The sequence below is a fragment of the Phascolarctos cinereus genome, unplaced genomic scaffold (assembly GCF_003287225.1).
Source record: "Phascolarctos cinereus isolate Bilbo 61053 unplaced genomic scaffold, phaCin_HiC Scaffold_3;HRSCAF=262, whole genome shotgun sequence".
In the NCBI taxonomy this organism is placed as follows: domain Eukaryota; kingdom Metazoa; phylum Chordata; class Mammalia; order Diprotodontia; family Phascolarctidae; genus Phascolarctos; species Phascolarctos cinereus.
Window position 1 is genome coordinate 207,160,429 of NW_027555736.1, and position 13,308 is coordinate 207,173,736.

The 13,308-nt window shown below is 34.7% G+C and overlaps 1 protein-coding gene across 1 annotated transcript in view; it reads left to right on the forward strand.

The window, feature by feature from the left end:
* RPS6KA5 (ribosomal protein S6 kinase A5) overlaps positions 1-13,308 on the forward strand; it is a 210,619-nt gene that overhangs the window by 35,726 nt on the left and 161,585 nt on the right. Inside the window, exon 2 of the mRNA XM_021000385.2 lies at positions 11,983-12,054. Within this exon, the coding sequence (XP_020856044.1) occupies positions 11,983-12,054 (72 nt within the window). The remainder of the gene's footprint in view (positions 1-11,982; positions 12,055-13,308) is intronic.

Here is a 13,308-nt window from a genome sequence, read left to right on the forward strand (position 1 = left end):
GACAGTAGATTTTTCAGGTGAAAAAATGAAGCTAGTCCCTTAGGAAAAACAAAGCTTTGCTATATTTTTTCCACGTTAAGCTAAAATCTGATGCTCAAAATATTACTTTTGACTTTTTAACATATTCTATATAAAATTATATATTTATGTCTTATATTAAATGTGTGACTTTTCTTGCACACCTACTGACAAGTAGCAAAAGCATTGAGGTAACACTTATGAAACTGAAAAGTTTGCCTTGCCAATGATGGCTTAAAAAAAATTAAAAACGATTTCTTTTTTTTCTTGGTCTGGCCTGTGATTTCATTGGTCTAGGGAATTATGATTGGGCAACACCCTCCCTCCACTGGTGCAGATCAATTGTAACTTATAATTCTAAAGAGTTGTGTACTTTGTAGGAGACTTGCCCAGTGTCATACAGCTATTATGTGTCAGAGATTGGACTTGAATCTAGGTCTTCCTGACTCCAAGGTTGGCCTTCTGTCCACTATGCCATGGTATTTCTTCTCTGTATTTTAACTTCAGAATCTAACGTAACTGGGACTGTTAATTATAGATGTGTTTTGATTTATGTATAAGACTTAATGTCACCAATTATCCATTAGGATATATTGAACTTTATTTCCATAGGCATCTCAAATTCAACATTTCTGAAACAAAGTTCATCATATAGTCTCCAAAACCCATCCATCTTCCAAAATTCCCTGTTGTTGTCAAGGACCTCACCATCCTTCCAGTGATCTTAGGTTTGCAGCTTTTGGTGTCATCCTTAACTCCTCATTCTCACTCATCCCAAATATCCTATCAGTTGCCAAATCTTGTTTCTATCTCTACAATATATCCTACAAACGTCTTCAGTACAGCCACCATTCTAGATTCAGGCCTTTATCACTTTTTATTTAGATTGTTGCATTAAGCTCCTAATGGGTCTCTCTTCTAGCCTGCCCTCACCCCAGGCAATCTTCCACATAATGGAATTTTCTACATACTTTGGCACACATTGCCAAAATGACTTTCCTAGAGTCTGGGTTTGACTGTGTCACTATCTTATTCAATAAACTCTAGTGACTCCTCATTTCCTCTAATATCCAAATACAAATTCTGCTGTTTGATATTTAGACCTCTGCCTACCCAGCTCCATCCTGTCAACCTTATTACACATGAATCCCCTCCCTGAAATCCGAGGTTGAGCACAACTAGTAACTTAGTTATTATTGTTGTTATTGTTATTTTCTGCAGGAAGCCTTTCCTGTTCCCCTAAGCTGTGGTGTGTTCTCTCTAAAGTTACTTTGTATCTGATTTGTGTGTCTTTTCTGTATACTTACCTACGTGCATGCTTTTTTCTCGTCCTTTAACATCTAAAATTCCTTGAGGGCTTGGACAATTTTACTTTTGTTTTTGTATTCCCATCATCTAGCACAGTGCTTGGTACCTAGTAAGTGATTAATAAATGCTTATTGACTTATTTTTTAAAATGCTACACACAGAGCCTTCCACAAAGTTCTATTCCAGTGCCTCATTGTAATTCCAGTGCCTCATTGTATTATGGAAGTTACCATGGGTTCTTGAATAGTATGCCAGCATATTGCAAGTATTAGCAGGTTCTACCACATTGCAAAGCCTTCAAGTATAGCCTTTCCTTCTGAGGATTAGCTTAGTTAAGTACAGGGAAATTTATCACCACATTGTTTGATGATGAATTCTTCAGCCAAAGCAACCTCTAAAACAAACAAACAAACAAACAAAAAATACAAAAGTTCAGTTTGTTGTGATTCTCTTCCATTTCTGCAGTGATGATGGCAGAGTGGTAGAAAGAGGATCAGAGTGCTAAGAATCACATAATTTTGTGACTGCAAACTTTAACTTAGCATTTAATATCCTTCTTTAATTAATAGGTATACTGCTACAATAACTGAAATGTATCAATCTTGATGTTCTAATTATAAACAAAATTAGAAGCCTGAAGGAAGTTGTAACTAAATGAAAAGAAGGCAGGAGCAAGAGAAAGAGTTGGTACTAGTGTGTATCTAAAAGTAACAAGAAACATCATTTGATAAGCTACTTAGTCATCGTATTTTGCATTGGGTATAGTAAGTATTTGCAAAAATACTGCAGTGAAAATGATTGCTACATATGCACTGTCATTATAGCAGTAGATGAAAAAATAGAGAAATTCTGTGAAGAATTCAGTACGACCCTCTAAAGTAAAACAATATATATGCTGATACTCAGAGATTTCAGTGCGAATGTAGAAACAGACAAGGATGGAAGAAAATGTTGGAAAACATATCAAAGCGTACAGGGAAGATGACAGAGTTAGAGGAAGCATTTTTGCCTACCTCACCCAGCATACCTCTTCTGCAATGACCTAGAAAATGCGCTAGTCTGAATTCTGATCAAGAAAGTCAAGAAAAAGTCATAATAAGTCATTCTTCCAGACCAGGGCACCTTAAGGAGATAGACAAGTCTTTCTACTCTATGGATGGGTGCTGGCAAGGAGTATGCATGGTAACAGTAGCAGGAACCACTGCAGCGCCCAGGAATGAAAAGAAGGCATCAGGGTAAGAAGAACCCAGTGCTAGGTTGCCATCTTGCAGCTCTGTCATCCATTACCCAATCTGGGCCACAGATCCAAGAAAGTGAGGTGTTGTCATGAGCATGAGCCTTAGCTTCTTACTGAGCAGGGAACAAATTCTAGACTCTCATCCCCAGGACAGGCAGTTGGTACTCAATTCTAAACTTTAGCCCAGTGCATGATACCTGCAGTGGAATAACCAGGGCAACACTCCAAGATCAAAGGGGAACTGAATCACTCTGAATCTGCAGAACCTCCAGTGGGCTAACAGTGGCTGAGTTCAGTAACAGTCTTCTGAAAATCTACCACGTACAATCAGCAGATCCAAATTTGGGTCAGGAACTTGCAGAACACAGACCAGAAGGGCAGTGAACAGACTTTTCCCCAGATCATACCACTGTGGAATCACTGAAAACTTGTAGGCTCCCAGCCTGAGCTGTGAAAACAGCAGAAAGATATGAATGGACAGAAGCTCAGGAGACATCCCCTCCAGAAGTGTGCAGAGTCTAGCACTCACAAAGTCCAAAGTCAAGGAGGAAGAGTGGGGAAAATAATTTCATATAAATGAGGTGCTCAAGGAAAGATTTATGCAACTGCAACAGAGAAGGCAGGTGGGGAGAGTGGAAGACACTTGAACTTTGCTCTCATCTGAATTAGTTAAAGGAAGTAAGAATACACAGACACACACAGCTGGGTACAGAAAATTCATTTTACCCAACAAGGAAGTTGGAAAGAAAAGGGTTGTGGGAAAGGAGGTGGGGAAAAAGTAGGCTAGATTAAGGCAGGCAGTGATCAAAAGGCAAACAGATTAAGATAAAGAGACAGAGAGAAAGGGTGGGGGGGAGAGAGAGAAAGAAAAGGATATGTAAGAAGAGAATAGAATGGAGGGAAATACACATTTGTCAGTCATAACTGTGAATGTGAATGGGATTAACTCACCCATAAAATAGAAGAGGGTAGCAGAATGGATTAGAAACCAGAACCCAGTAATATGTTGGTTGCAAAAAACATGCTTGAAACCAAAAGATATGTACAGAATTAAAATAAGGGATTGGTGGAGAATTATATGCTTCATCTATGGTAAAAAAAAAAAGTGAGGGTAGCAATCATGATCTCAGACAAAGAAAAAGCAAAAATAGATCCTAATTAAAACAGATAATCATGGAAACTATTTTTTGCCATAAGATATCATAGACAAATAATTAATATCAATATTGAACATATATACATCAAATAGCAAATCATCTAATTCTCAAAGGGAAAGTTAAGTGAGTTATAGGAAGAAATAGAAAGTAAAATTATAATAGTGAAAGGCTTCTATTTACCCCTCCTAAACCTAGATGAATCTAACCATAAAATAAAAAAGAGAGAAGTTAAGGAGATGAATAGAATTTAGAAAAGTTAGACCTGATAGACCTGCAGAGATATTTGTAGCCAGCAAAGTTGCAGGCTATAAGATAAACCCACATAAATCATCAGCATTTCTATATATTACCAACAAAGCCCCAACAGCAAGACATAGAGAAATTCCATTTAGAGTTACTGTAGACATTATAAAATATTTAGGAGTCTACCTACTGAAACAAACCCAGGCACTATATGAATACAATTACAAAATACTTTCCCACACAAATATAGTCAGATCTAAATAATTGGAAAAACATCAGTTGCTCATGGGTAGGCTGAGCTAATATAATAAAAATGACAATTCTACCTAAGCTAATTTACTTATTCAGTGTCATCCCAATCGAAGTACCTTTGAAGAATGTATAATTATTTCTCAGCTGTGCGTGGCACCTTCATCAAAGTTGACCATGTGTTAGAATCCCAAAACCTTACAAAAAAATGCAGAAAAGTAGAAATGTTAAATGCAATAATATTAAATGCAATAAAAATTGCATTTAATAAATGACCTTTGAAAGAAAGGCAAAACATTGATTGGTGGGTGGGTCTTCAAGAGTGAGTGGGTCAAAAAACAAATTGTAGAATGATTCAGTTATTTCATTAAAGATGGCAGCCATGAGACAACATACCAAAATTGTGGGATACACCCATAGCAGTACATGTAGTAAATTTCCTATCTCTAAACACAGCAATAAAAGCAAGAAAGATCAGATCAATGAATTGGGCATGCAACTAAAAAAGTTTAAAAACCTCCAATTAAATACCAAAATAGAAATTCCCCCCAAATCAGATGAAAGATTAACAAAATTAAAATTGAAAAAAAAAATGAACTAACAAATAAAACTAGGACCTTTTAGGAGGGGTAAAAAAAAGGCAAGAACAAATCTAACTAGATCAAACTACAGTATCAAAAATGAAAGGGTGAATACGTAACCAGTGAAGAAGAAACAAATGCAATTATTAGGAGCTGTTTTGCCCAACAATATGCCAGTAAAACTGACAATGTCACTAAATGAAGTGCATGTATATTTAGAAACATACAAATTGTCTAGATTAATAAAACTAGAAATGGAACATTTAAATAATCCTTATCTTAGAAAAATGAAATTGAACAAGCCATAAATGAACTCCCAAAGAAAAATCACCAAGACCAGATGGGTTTACAAGTGAATTCTACCAAACATTTAAAGAAACAGTTAATTTAAGTACCATGTAAACTGTTTGAAAAAATAGGTAAAGAAAGGGTCCTATCAAATTCTTTCTGTCACAAATATGGTTTATATGCCTAAATAAGTAAGAGTCAAAATAGAGGAGAACTATAGACCAATTTCTCTAAGGACCATTGGTGCAAAAATTTTAAATAAAATACTTTCAGGGCATGTTAGCTAGAAATGTTAGCTATAGCAATAAGACAAGGGAAAGAAATACAGGATAAACATTGGTAAAAGGAAACAAAGCTATCACTTTTTGCAGGTGATATGATGGTTTAGTTAGAAAAGTAATTTAAAAAACTAGTTGAAACAGCAAAATTGCAGAGTATAAAATAAACTCACAAAATTCATCTATATTTCTGTATATTACCATCAGGTAGAGATAGAGAAATTTCATTTAAAAAAATCTCTTCAGACAATATAGGATACTTGGGATCCTGTATACCAGGACACACATAGGAATTTTATAAAAACAATTACAAAGTAGTTTTTATACAAATAAAGGGAAATCTAACTAACTGGAGAAATATTAATTGCTCATAGATGGGACAAGACAATGTACTAAAAATGACCATACTACCTAAATTAATTTACTTACTCAGTGCCATACCAATTCAATTGCGAAAAAGACTACTTTATAGAGCTATAAAAATAATAACCAAATTCATATGGAGGAACGAAAGGTCAAGAATATCAAGGGAGTCAATTAAAAAAAATGGAAAGAAAGGGGACTTCTACCAGTACCTGATCTCATACTCTATTACAAAGCCATAATTGTCAAAAAAAGTTTTTACTGGGCAAGAAACAAAAAAATCGATCATTGAATTAGATTAGGTACATGGTATACAGAGGTGAATAAGCACAGTAACTTAGTGTTTTATAAATTCAAAGATCCTAGACACTAGAGCAAGAATTCACTCTTTAGCAAAAACTGTTGGGAAAACTGGAAAACAGTCTGGCAGAAACTAAATGTGGAACAACATCTCACAACATATACCAAGATAAGCTCCAAATTGTTATGCAATTTAGACCAAAAAAAGATGACATAAGTAAAATAGGGGAGCATGGAAGAAATTGCCTATGGATCACCTATGGATAGGGGAAGAGATCATGACCAAACAAGATAAATATTTATTGATTAACTGACCAAACAAGATATAGAGAGATAAAATGGACAGTTCTGGTTACATAAAATTAAAGTTTTTGCAGAAAGGAAACCAATGCAGCTAAAACTAGATGAGAAATAGGGAATTGGGAACAAATTTTTGTAGCAGGTGTCTCTGATAAAGGTCTCATTTCTAAGGTACACAATGAACTGAGTCGAATATTTACAAATGAGAGCCATTCCCCAATTAATAAATGGTCAAAGGATATGAATAGCCAATTTTCAGAGAAAGAAATATGTACTATAAATAGCCATATGAAAAAATTATATCACTAATAATTAGGTAAATATAAGTTAAAATTAGTTTGAGGTACCACCTCACTCCCATCACATTGGTTGTTTGAAAGCCTTTGCTTTCAAAGAGAACCAATAATATCACAGAGTGATGACTTGCATGTGAATTAGATTTAAGTGAGACAGAGTTGAATAAAGTCCTCAGCCTTACTTCTTCCAGAATCATCAAAATCTAGTGGCAAGACAAAAGTCAAGATGACTGATGATGGCCCAGGATACAGTGGACCTTGGCTTTTTTGTTGCCTGATCAAGCCCTAAGTACTACACAGAGCCTGCTCTAGCTGCCTTCATGGCTTTTGGAACAAACTGTCCCCATCTGCCCATTTCATTGCCAGGCAAGTCTTAATATGCTCAGGGTAGACTTCCCCCTAACTCACTGATTGGTTCTAGGGCCTGCTGGGTTTTCCTCAAGCTGGTTTAGCCTATCTGCTAAGACAGTTTACCATGGTACGGCTGCTGTGCATGCTACCATTAGGTAGCATAGTGGATAAAGTGTTGGCCCTGGAGTTAAAAGGACCTCAATTCAAATCCAGCCTTAGACACTTAACTAGCTGTATGACCCTGGGCAAGTCACTTAACCCTGTGTGCCTCAGTTTCTTCATCTGTAGAAGGAGGTGGGGAAGGAAATGGTAAACCACTCCAGTATTTTTGCTGAGAAAACCCCAAATGGGGTCACAAAGAGTCAGACATGACTAATTGACCCCCAAAAAATCAGTTTGGTAATATTCACAAAAGTGGAAAATTACTACTTGTTTGGCTGAGGGAAAACAGGTACACTAAGGCACTGTTGGTAGAACTGTAAACTAGTCCAATCGTTATGGAGAGTAATTTAGAACTGTGTCCTCCAAACTATTAAAATATGTATAACTTTTCACCCAGCAATACTGCTATTAGATCTGTGCCCCCAAAAGAAATTAAAGAAAGAGGAAAACTACCCATATGTACAAAAATATTAGTTCTGTGTGTGTGTATGGTGGCAAAGAATCAGAAACTGAGGGGAGTTGTCTTTGTTGATGCCCAGATATCTGATATATGTTCACATTATTATTTCCTTATGTTCTTCATAGGTGTGAGTAGTAATATAGATAATGCTGATTTTTTTTGTGAGTTTATCTCATGGCTTGCTCCTTTTTTGAAGTCATTTATTCCCTCAGTTTAATTTTTTTGTTGTTGGCTGGCTGGAATTTTCTGGTTACAATTGTATGTTAGCATGGACATTCCTGAAGCATGTCAATAACTTAAGACTGCAGATATATGTGTATGTATGTGTGTATATATGTTTATATATATACATATCTATGTATATGTTATTTGACCCTCTAATTTTTTAAGATGAAATTACTTAGTCTCCTTAAATTTCAATTCTTTCTTCAAAGGCCCTTTGTGGAGTATAATATTCATTGTAATGTCATTGATAAAGAATGTATTTAATATTTCTGGTTTTCTTCATTTGTTTGCATTTATTTTTATGCCATAGTACAGTTAGCTTTTTTTTTGTAAAGGTGCCCTGCATAGATGAAAAATATGTATACATCTTTTTATTTCTATTGAATAATCAACAGAAATCTATTACATGGGGCATCTGAAAAGTCTTGGTGGAATTTTACTCTGTTAAAACTGTACTAAGACTTTTGAGACACTTTGTATATGATTTTTCTGAAATTCTGTTGAGGTCCTATCGAGGTCCTCCTATTTATGCTTTTATTAAATTTTTCCACATTTAAAAGGAATATATTGAAATCTCTATTGTAGTTTGTTTTCTCTTTCTCCCTTCAGTAGGTTTAACTTTTCCTTCAAATACTTAGCTTCTTTACCATTTGATACATATATTTTAAGTACGTATTATTTCATCTCCATTGCCTTCAAAATGTAATTTCCCTGCTAATGTCTTAATTATCAATTTTAACTTTATTTTGTTTGAGGTCATGATTGCCACCCCTGCTTTTTAAAATTCACCCTAGGAATAATAAAATCTGCTCCAACCCCTCATTTTAGCCTTTTCTGAATCTTTATGTTTCCAAAATATTTATTATAAAGGGCATATTGTTAAATTCTGCTTTACTAATGCAATTTGCTAAAAATCCTCTATTTTATAGGTGAGTTGATTCCATTCATTTTCATGGCTATGATTGTTAATTGTGTATTTCCCTCTATTAAATACTTTTACTTTTTCTTCTCTTTACTCCCTGCTTGACTCTTTATAGTAAAGAAAGAGGTGCTAAAAGTGAAGGAATGTGATCAGCTCTAGTAATTTATAATTGAAGAGGTTTTCTCCCACTCCTTATCTCTTGTTTTTTTCACTAGTCCAACCTTTGATCTATAGTTATTATGCTTTTTTCCCCTCTTCTTTTAATCCCTCCTCTCTTCTCCTTTATGATCTATCCTCTAAAGATGAAGTTTATTTTATTTGGCTTTATTCACTTCATGTCTCTAGACTTTTGGGAGGGCTGAGGTGTCCTTACAGTGTTTTAAATTGCTGTCTTACCCAGAAATCCAACACCATGTAAATTTAAGTTGTATCTATTTACACATTTTTTCTCCCTGTCAGCTAAATTGTTATGTGTAGTGGTCATTTACGTTAACTTTTTAGTGTAGCATCCATTTTTACTGCAGGCAAATGATTTTCCAAACTTTTTCAATCTATGAATTCTTTAACAAGGCAAAAGACTATATGCTGTATATGTTGTATTCATTGTAATCTCCATCCCCAAACAAAGCAAAATTAAATTTAGAAAACTTCAGCAATTTAAAGGATAAATGTTACTACTTTTGATATGAGGCTAATGAAATGGTGGTTGGTTTTTGTTTGGTTTTTTTTTATTAAATATCATATGAAAATGAGAGACAGTTTGACTCAGTGGATTGAAAACAGGTGTCAGAATCAGGAAAAACTGGATTCAAGTGCTACCTCTGACATATACTGACTTTGTGACCCTGGATAAGTCCCTTACCCTCTAACAGTGCCCCTAAACAACTCTTAAGTTGTAGAACAGTTGCCAGTCAGTTTTGATAATGATAATTTCTTCTCCAGAAATTCCCTATACCAATGAAATCATAGAACTGAACCAAAGAAACAGAGGAAGTTATTAATTCATGTCGTATATGATTGTACCATAAACTGTATGAGAGGCCAGTCCCAAGGCCATTGGGAAGAACTTTTTACGTGACCACTGGCTTTTGGACTACATATTAAAAAAAAAATACCTTAAGGAAGAGTGTAACTTCATTGTGGCCTCTTGTGATTATTAATGAGTTAATGGATAATAGGGCATGTCAGTAACCCATTACATAGTAAAAAGAAAAAATAGCCCATGCTTTTGTCAAACTTTATGATTAAAAATCACTTTATGGATGTTATCATAGTTATTTTGTTTTGTTTGGGAGTTTTTTGGGGTTTTTTTGCTTTTTGGTGAGGCAGTCGGCGTTAAGTGACTTGCCCAGGGTCACACAGCTAGTAAATGTCAAGTGTCTGAGCGGGATTTGAACTCAGGTCCTCCTGACTCCAAGGCTGGAGCTCTATCCACTGTGTGCCACCTAGCTGCCCCATCATGGTTATTGTTAATAAGGAAAGTATTAGCTGTGTACACTGTGAAGGAAAGTTTATTTCCATTTCCCAAGATAGCACAGGTCTAGGGACTAAGGAGATTATGGGTAATTGTGGTGTACATAAATGATTTAGAAATTTGTACCTTTCAGCACCTACCTACCCCATGACTAAAATAATGGTATTGTAAAGAAAACTGAAAAGTGGTCTTTGTCATGTGTAAACAGATGACTCTTTAAATGTTTTAATTTATGTTATTAGGCATGATAAATAATATAGATTGGACTAGTTAGCAAAGCGCAGCTAGGTGGTTCAGTGGATAGAGTGCAAGAACTGAAGTCAGGAAGACTCATCTTTGAGTTCAAATCTGGCCTCAGACACTTAATAGCTGTGTGACCCTGGGCAAGTTATTTAACCCTGTTTACCTCAGTTTCCTCATCTGTAAATTGAGCTGGAGAGGAAAATGGCAAATCACTTTAGTATCTTTGCCAAAGAAAATCCCAAATGAAGTCACACAGAGTCAAATTCCACTGAAACAATTGAACGAATTTAGTTAGAAGTGGATGTCAGGGTAGCTACGTGGCACAGTGGATATTATGGGCCCTGAAGTCCAGAGGACCTGAGACCAAATCCAGCCTCAGACCAAACACTTGACACTTACTAGCTGTGTGACCTTGGACAAGTCACTTAATCCCAATTGCCCCCCCAAAAAAAGTATGTCATTATTTTAGAATGGCGCATCAGTGTGAAAAATATATCGATCAATAACTTTGTGTGAGCTAACTGTTAGATAAACTGGTAGTTAAAAATATGCTTTAGACTTGGAAACATAAAGGTTTGGGTTTTTTTTATAACAGAATTATGATTGCTGTAGCCATCATTTTAGAGTTATCTTGACTTCCAGTGACCTCTAAGGTCTTTTTCAGTTATAAATCTATGACCCTATGTATTCCTAGACAGGAAGCTTAGTGCTCTGCACACAGTGCAGTCTCAATAAATATTACTTATTTACTGCCCCACAAAGCACGTTAGCTGAACCGTACAAAGACACTTAAGAACTAGTTTTTCCTTAAGAGAGATAGTTTTGAGAACTTTTTAACACTTAGAATCAAATATTTTGTTAAATTTTGTTCATAATTATGGGAAACTTTTGAGCAGGTTGTTTGTTTTTTTAATAGACAGTTTGGCTGGATCACAGTGTTTAAGAGCAGCAATAATGTACATTGAGACTGAAAAGCTACCCTGTATTCTTTGAGAATGCTCCCTCCTATCTAAACTTGAAGTCTAGCAAGTCTGAGATAGGAAGGAATATTTAAAAAGTATTTATTCAAAAGAATAATTTTTGTGAGGGCATATGGTTTATTTTTAAAAATATTCTTTAGTACCTGTTTTCATAGGATTTTAGAAGTGAAAAGGACTTTAGAGATCACATAGTCCAACTCTGGCATCATTTTGCAAATAAGGAAATGAAGCTCCATGAGTGACGTATCACAAGTTAAGTGATTTGTCAAAAGTCTAAATTAGTAGTAAAACAGGGACTAGAATCTAGGAATCCTAGTCCAGTGTCTTACTTATTTTTCTATTTACCCCTGTGTCAAAATGAAATTTTAAACATATTTAAAAGATTTCAGAAAAGAATAGTCAATTTAATTTACTTTTAAAATGTTTTATGTATTTATGTTAAAATTAATGGACTTTTGATATCTGGTACTGTTAGAACCTCAATTTTAGCAGATTTTTTAATCAAATTTTTTAATATGTTTTTTTCTTGATTTTTTTTATATTTTAGCTAATTTAACAGGACATGCGGAGAAAGTGGGAATTGAAAATTTTGAACTTCTGAAGGTTCTAGGAACAGGAGGTAAGATTTTTAGGTTGCTTTTTCAGAATTATACTTGTTCATAGATATTTTTCTTGCATTAGGGTTGCAACCAAGTTATCAATGAACACACGTTTATTAAGTTTCTACTGTGTGCCAGGGACTTTGTTAGTCATTGGGGATATCAATACAAAAAATGAAACAATTCGTACTATCAAGAAACTTATGTTGGGAAAAAAAAAGAAGCTTATATTGAAACAGGTGACAAGAAATATATATATAAGTATATGCAGAATAAATATGAATAAACACAAAGTAGTTAAATACAAAATACTTTATGAAGAAGATACTAGGAATTATAGGGGATGAGGGTAGGTTCTATATAAATGATTGTGCATAACATTGAGTCTTGAAGAGAGATACTCTGTAAGGAAGCTGTACATAGCGAATGGCCAGTGCAGAAGCAGGTGGAGACATGATATAAGGAGTATTGTTGTATGAGGAACCTCTATTCTTTCTCTCTAGAAGGACAGTTTGCCTGAATCTCAGTGTATACAGTCTTTTTATTTAAATTCTTTAAGTCTAGAAACTTCTAGGATAGCAAAGAGTATTTAAAGCATTTATACAAAAGTGTGGGGGTTTTGTGGATGCATTTAAAATTTTTTTTAATCTTAAATATCCAAAAAACCATGTATACACAACATAACACAGAAAGAGAATATGACTCTCCATTTCATACTGCCTATTTTTTAAAGCATATAATAAATTCATACTTTACTTTTTAAAAGTCTTTGCTTCCTTCGACCTCCTTTATATTCTCTCCTATACATTTTTATACTGTTTCAATGGCCTTCTTTTAGTTGTTATTTTAAAAAATCAATATTGATAATTTTCTCTCTCCCCAAATGCCTCTCTACCTACTGAGAGAAAGAGAGAGAGAGAGAGAGAGAAGGAAAAACCCTTATAACAAATAAGCATAGTCAAGCAAAGCAAATTCACACAGTAGCTATGTCCAAAAATATATGCTTCTTTCTGGATCTTGCCTCTCTAATCTCTCTATTAACAGGTGAGTAACTTGCCTCATCATAGTTTTTCTGGAGATATGGTCATTGCATTGATGAGAGTTCTTAAATCTTTCAAAGTTGTTTTTCTTTGTAATTTTGTTATCCTTATATAAATTGTTCTTCTGATTCTCACTTTACATGAATTCGTACTACCTAGGATTTTCTGTAATACTTTCTTTTGTCATTTTTGTGGCTCAGTAATATTCTATTACATTCACATCCCATAATTTGC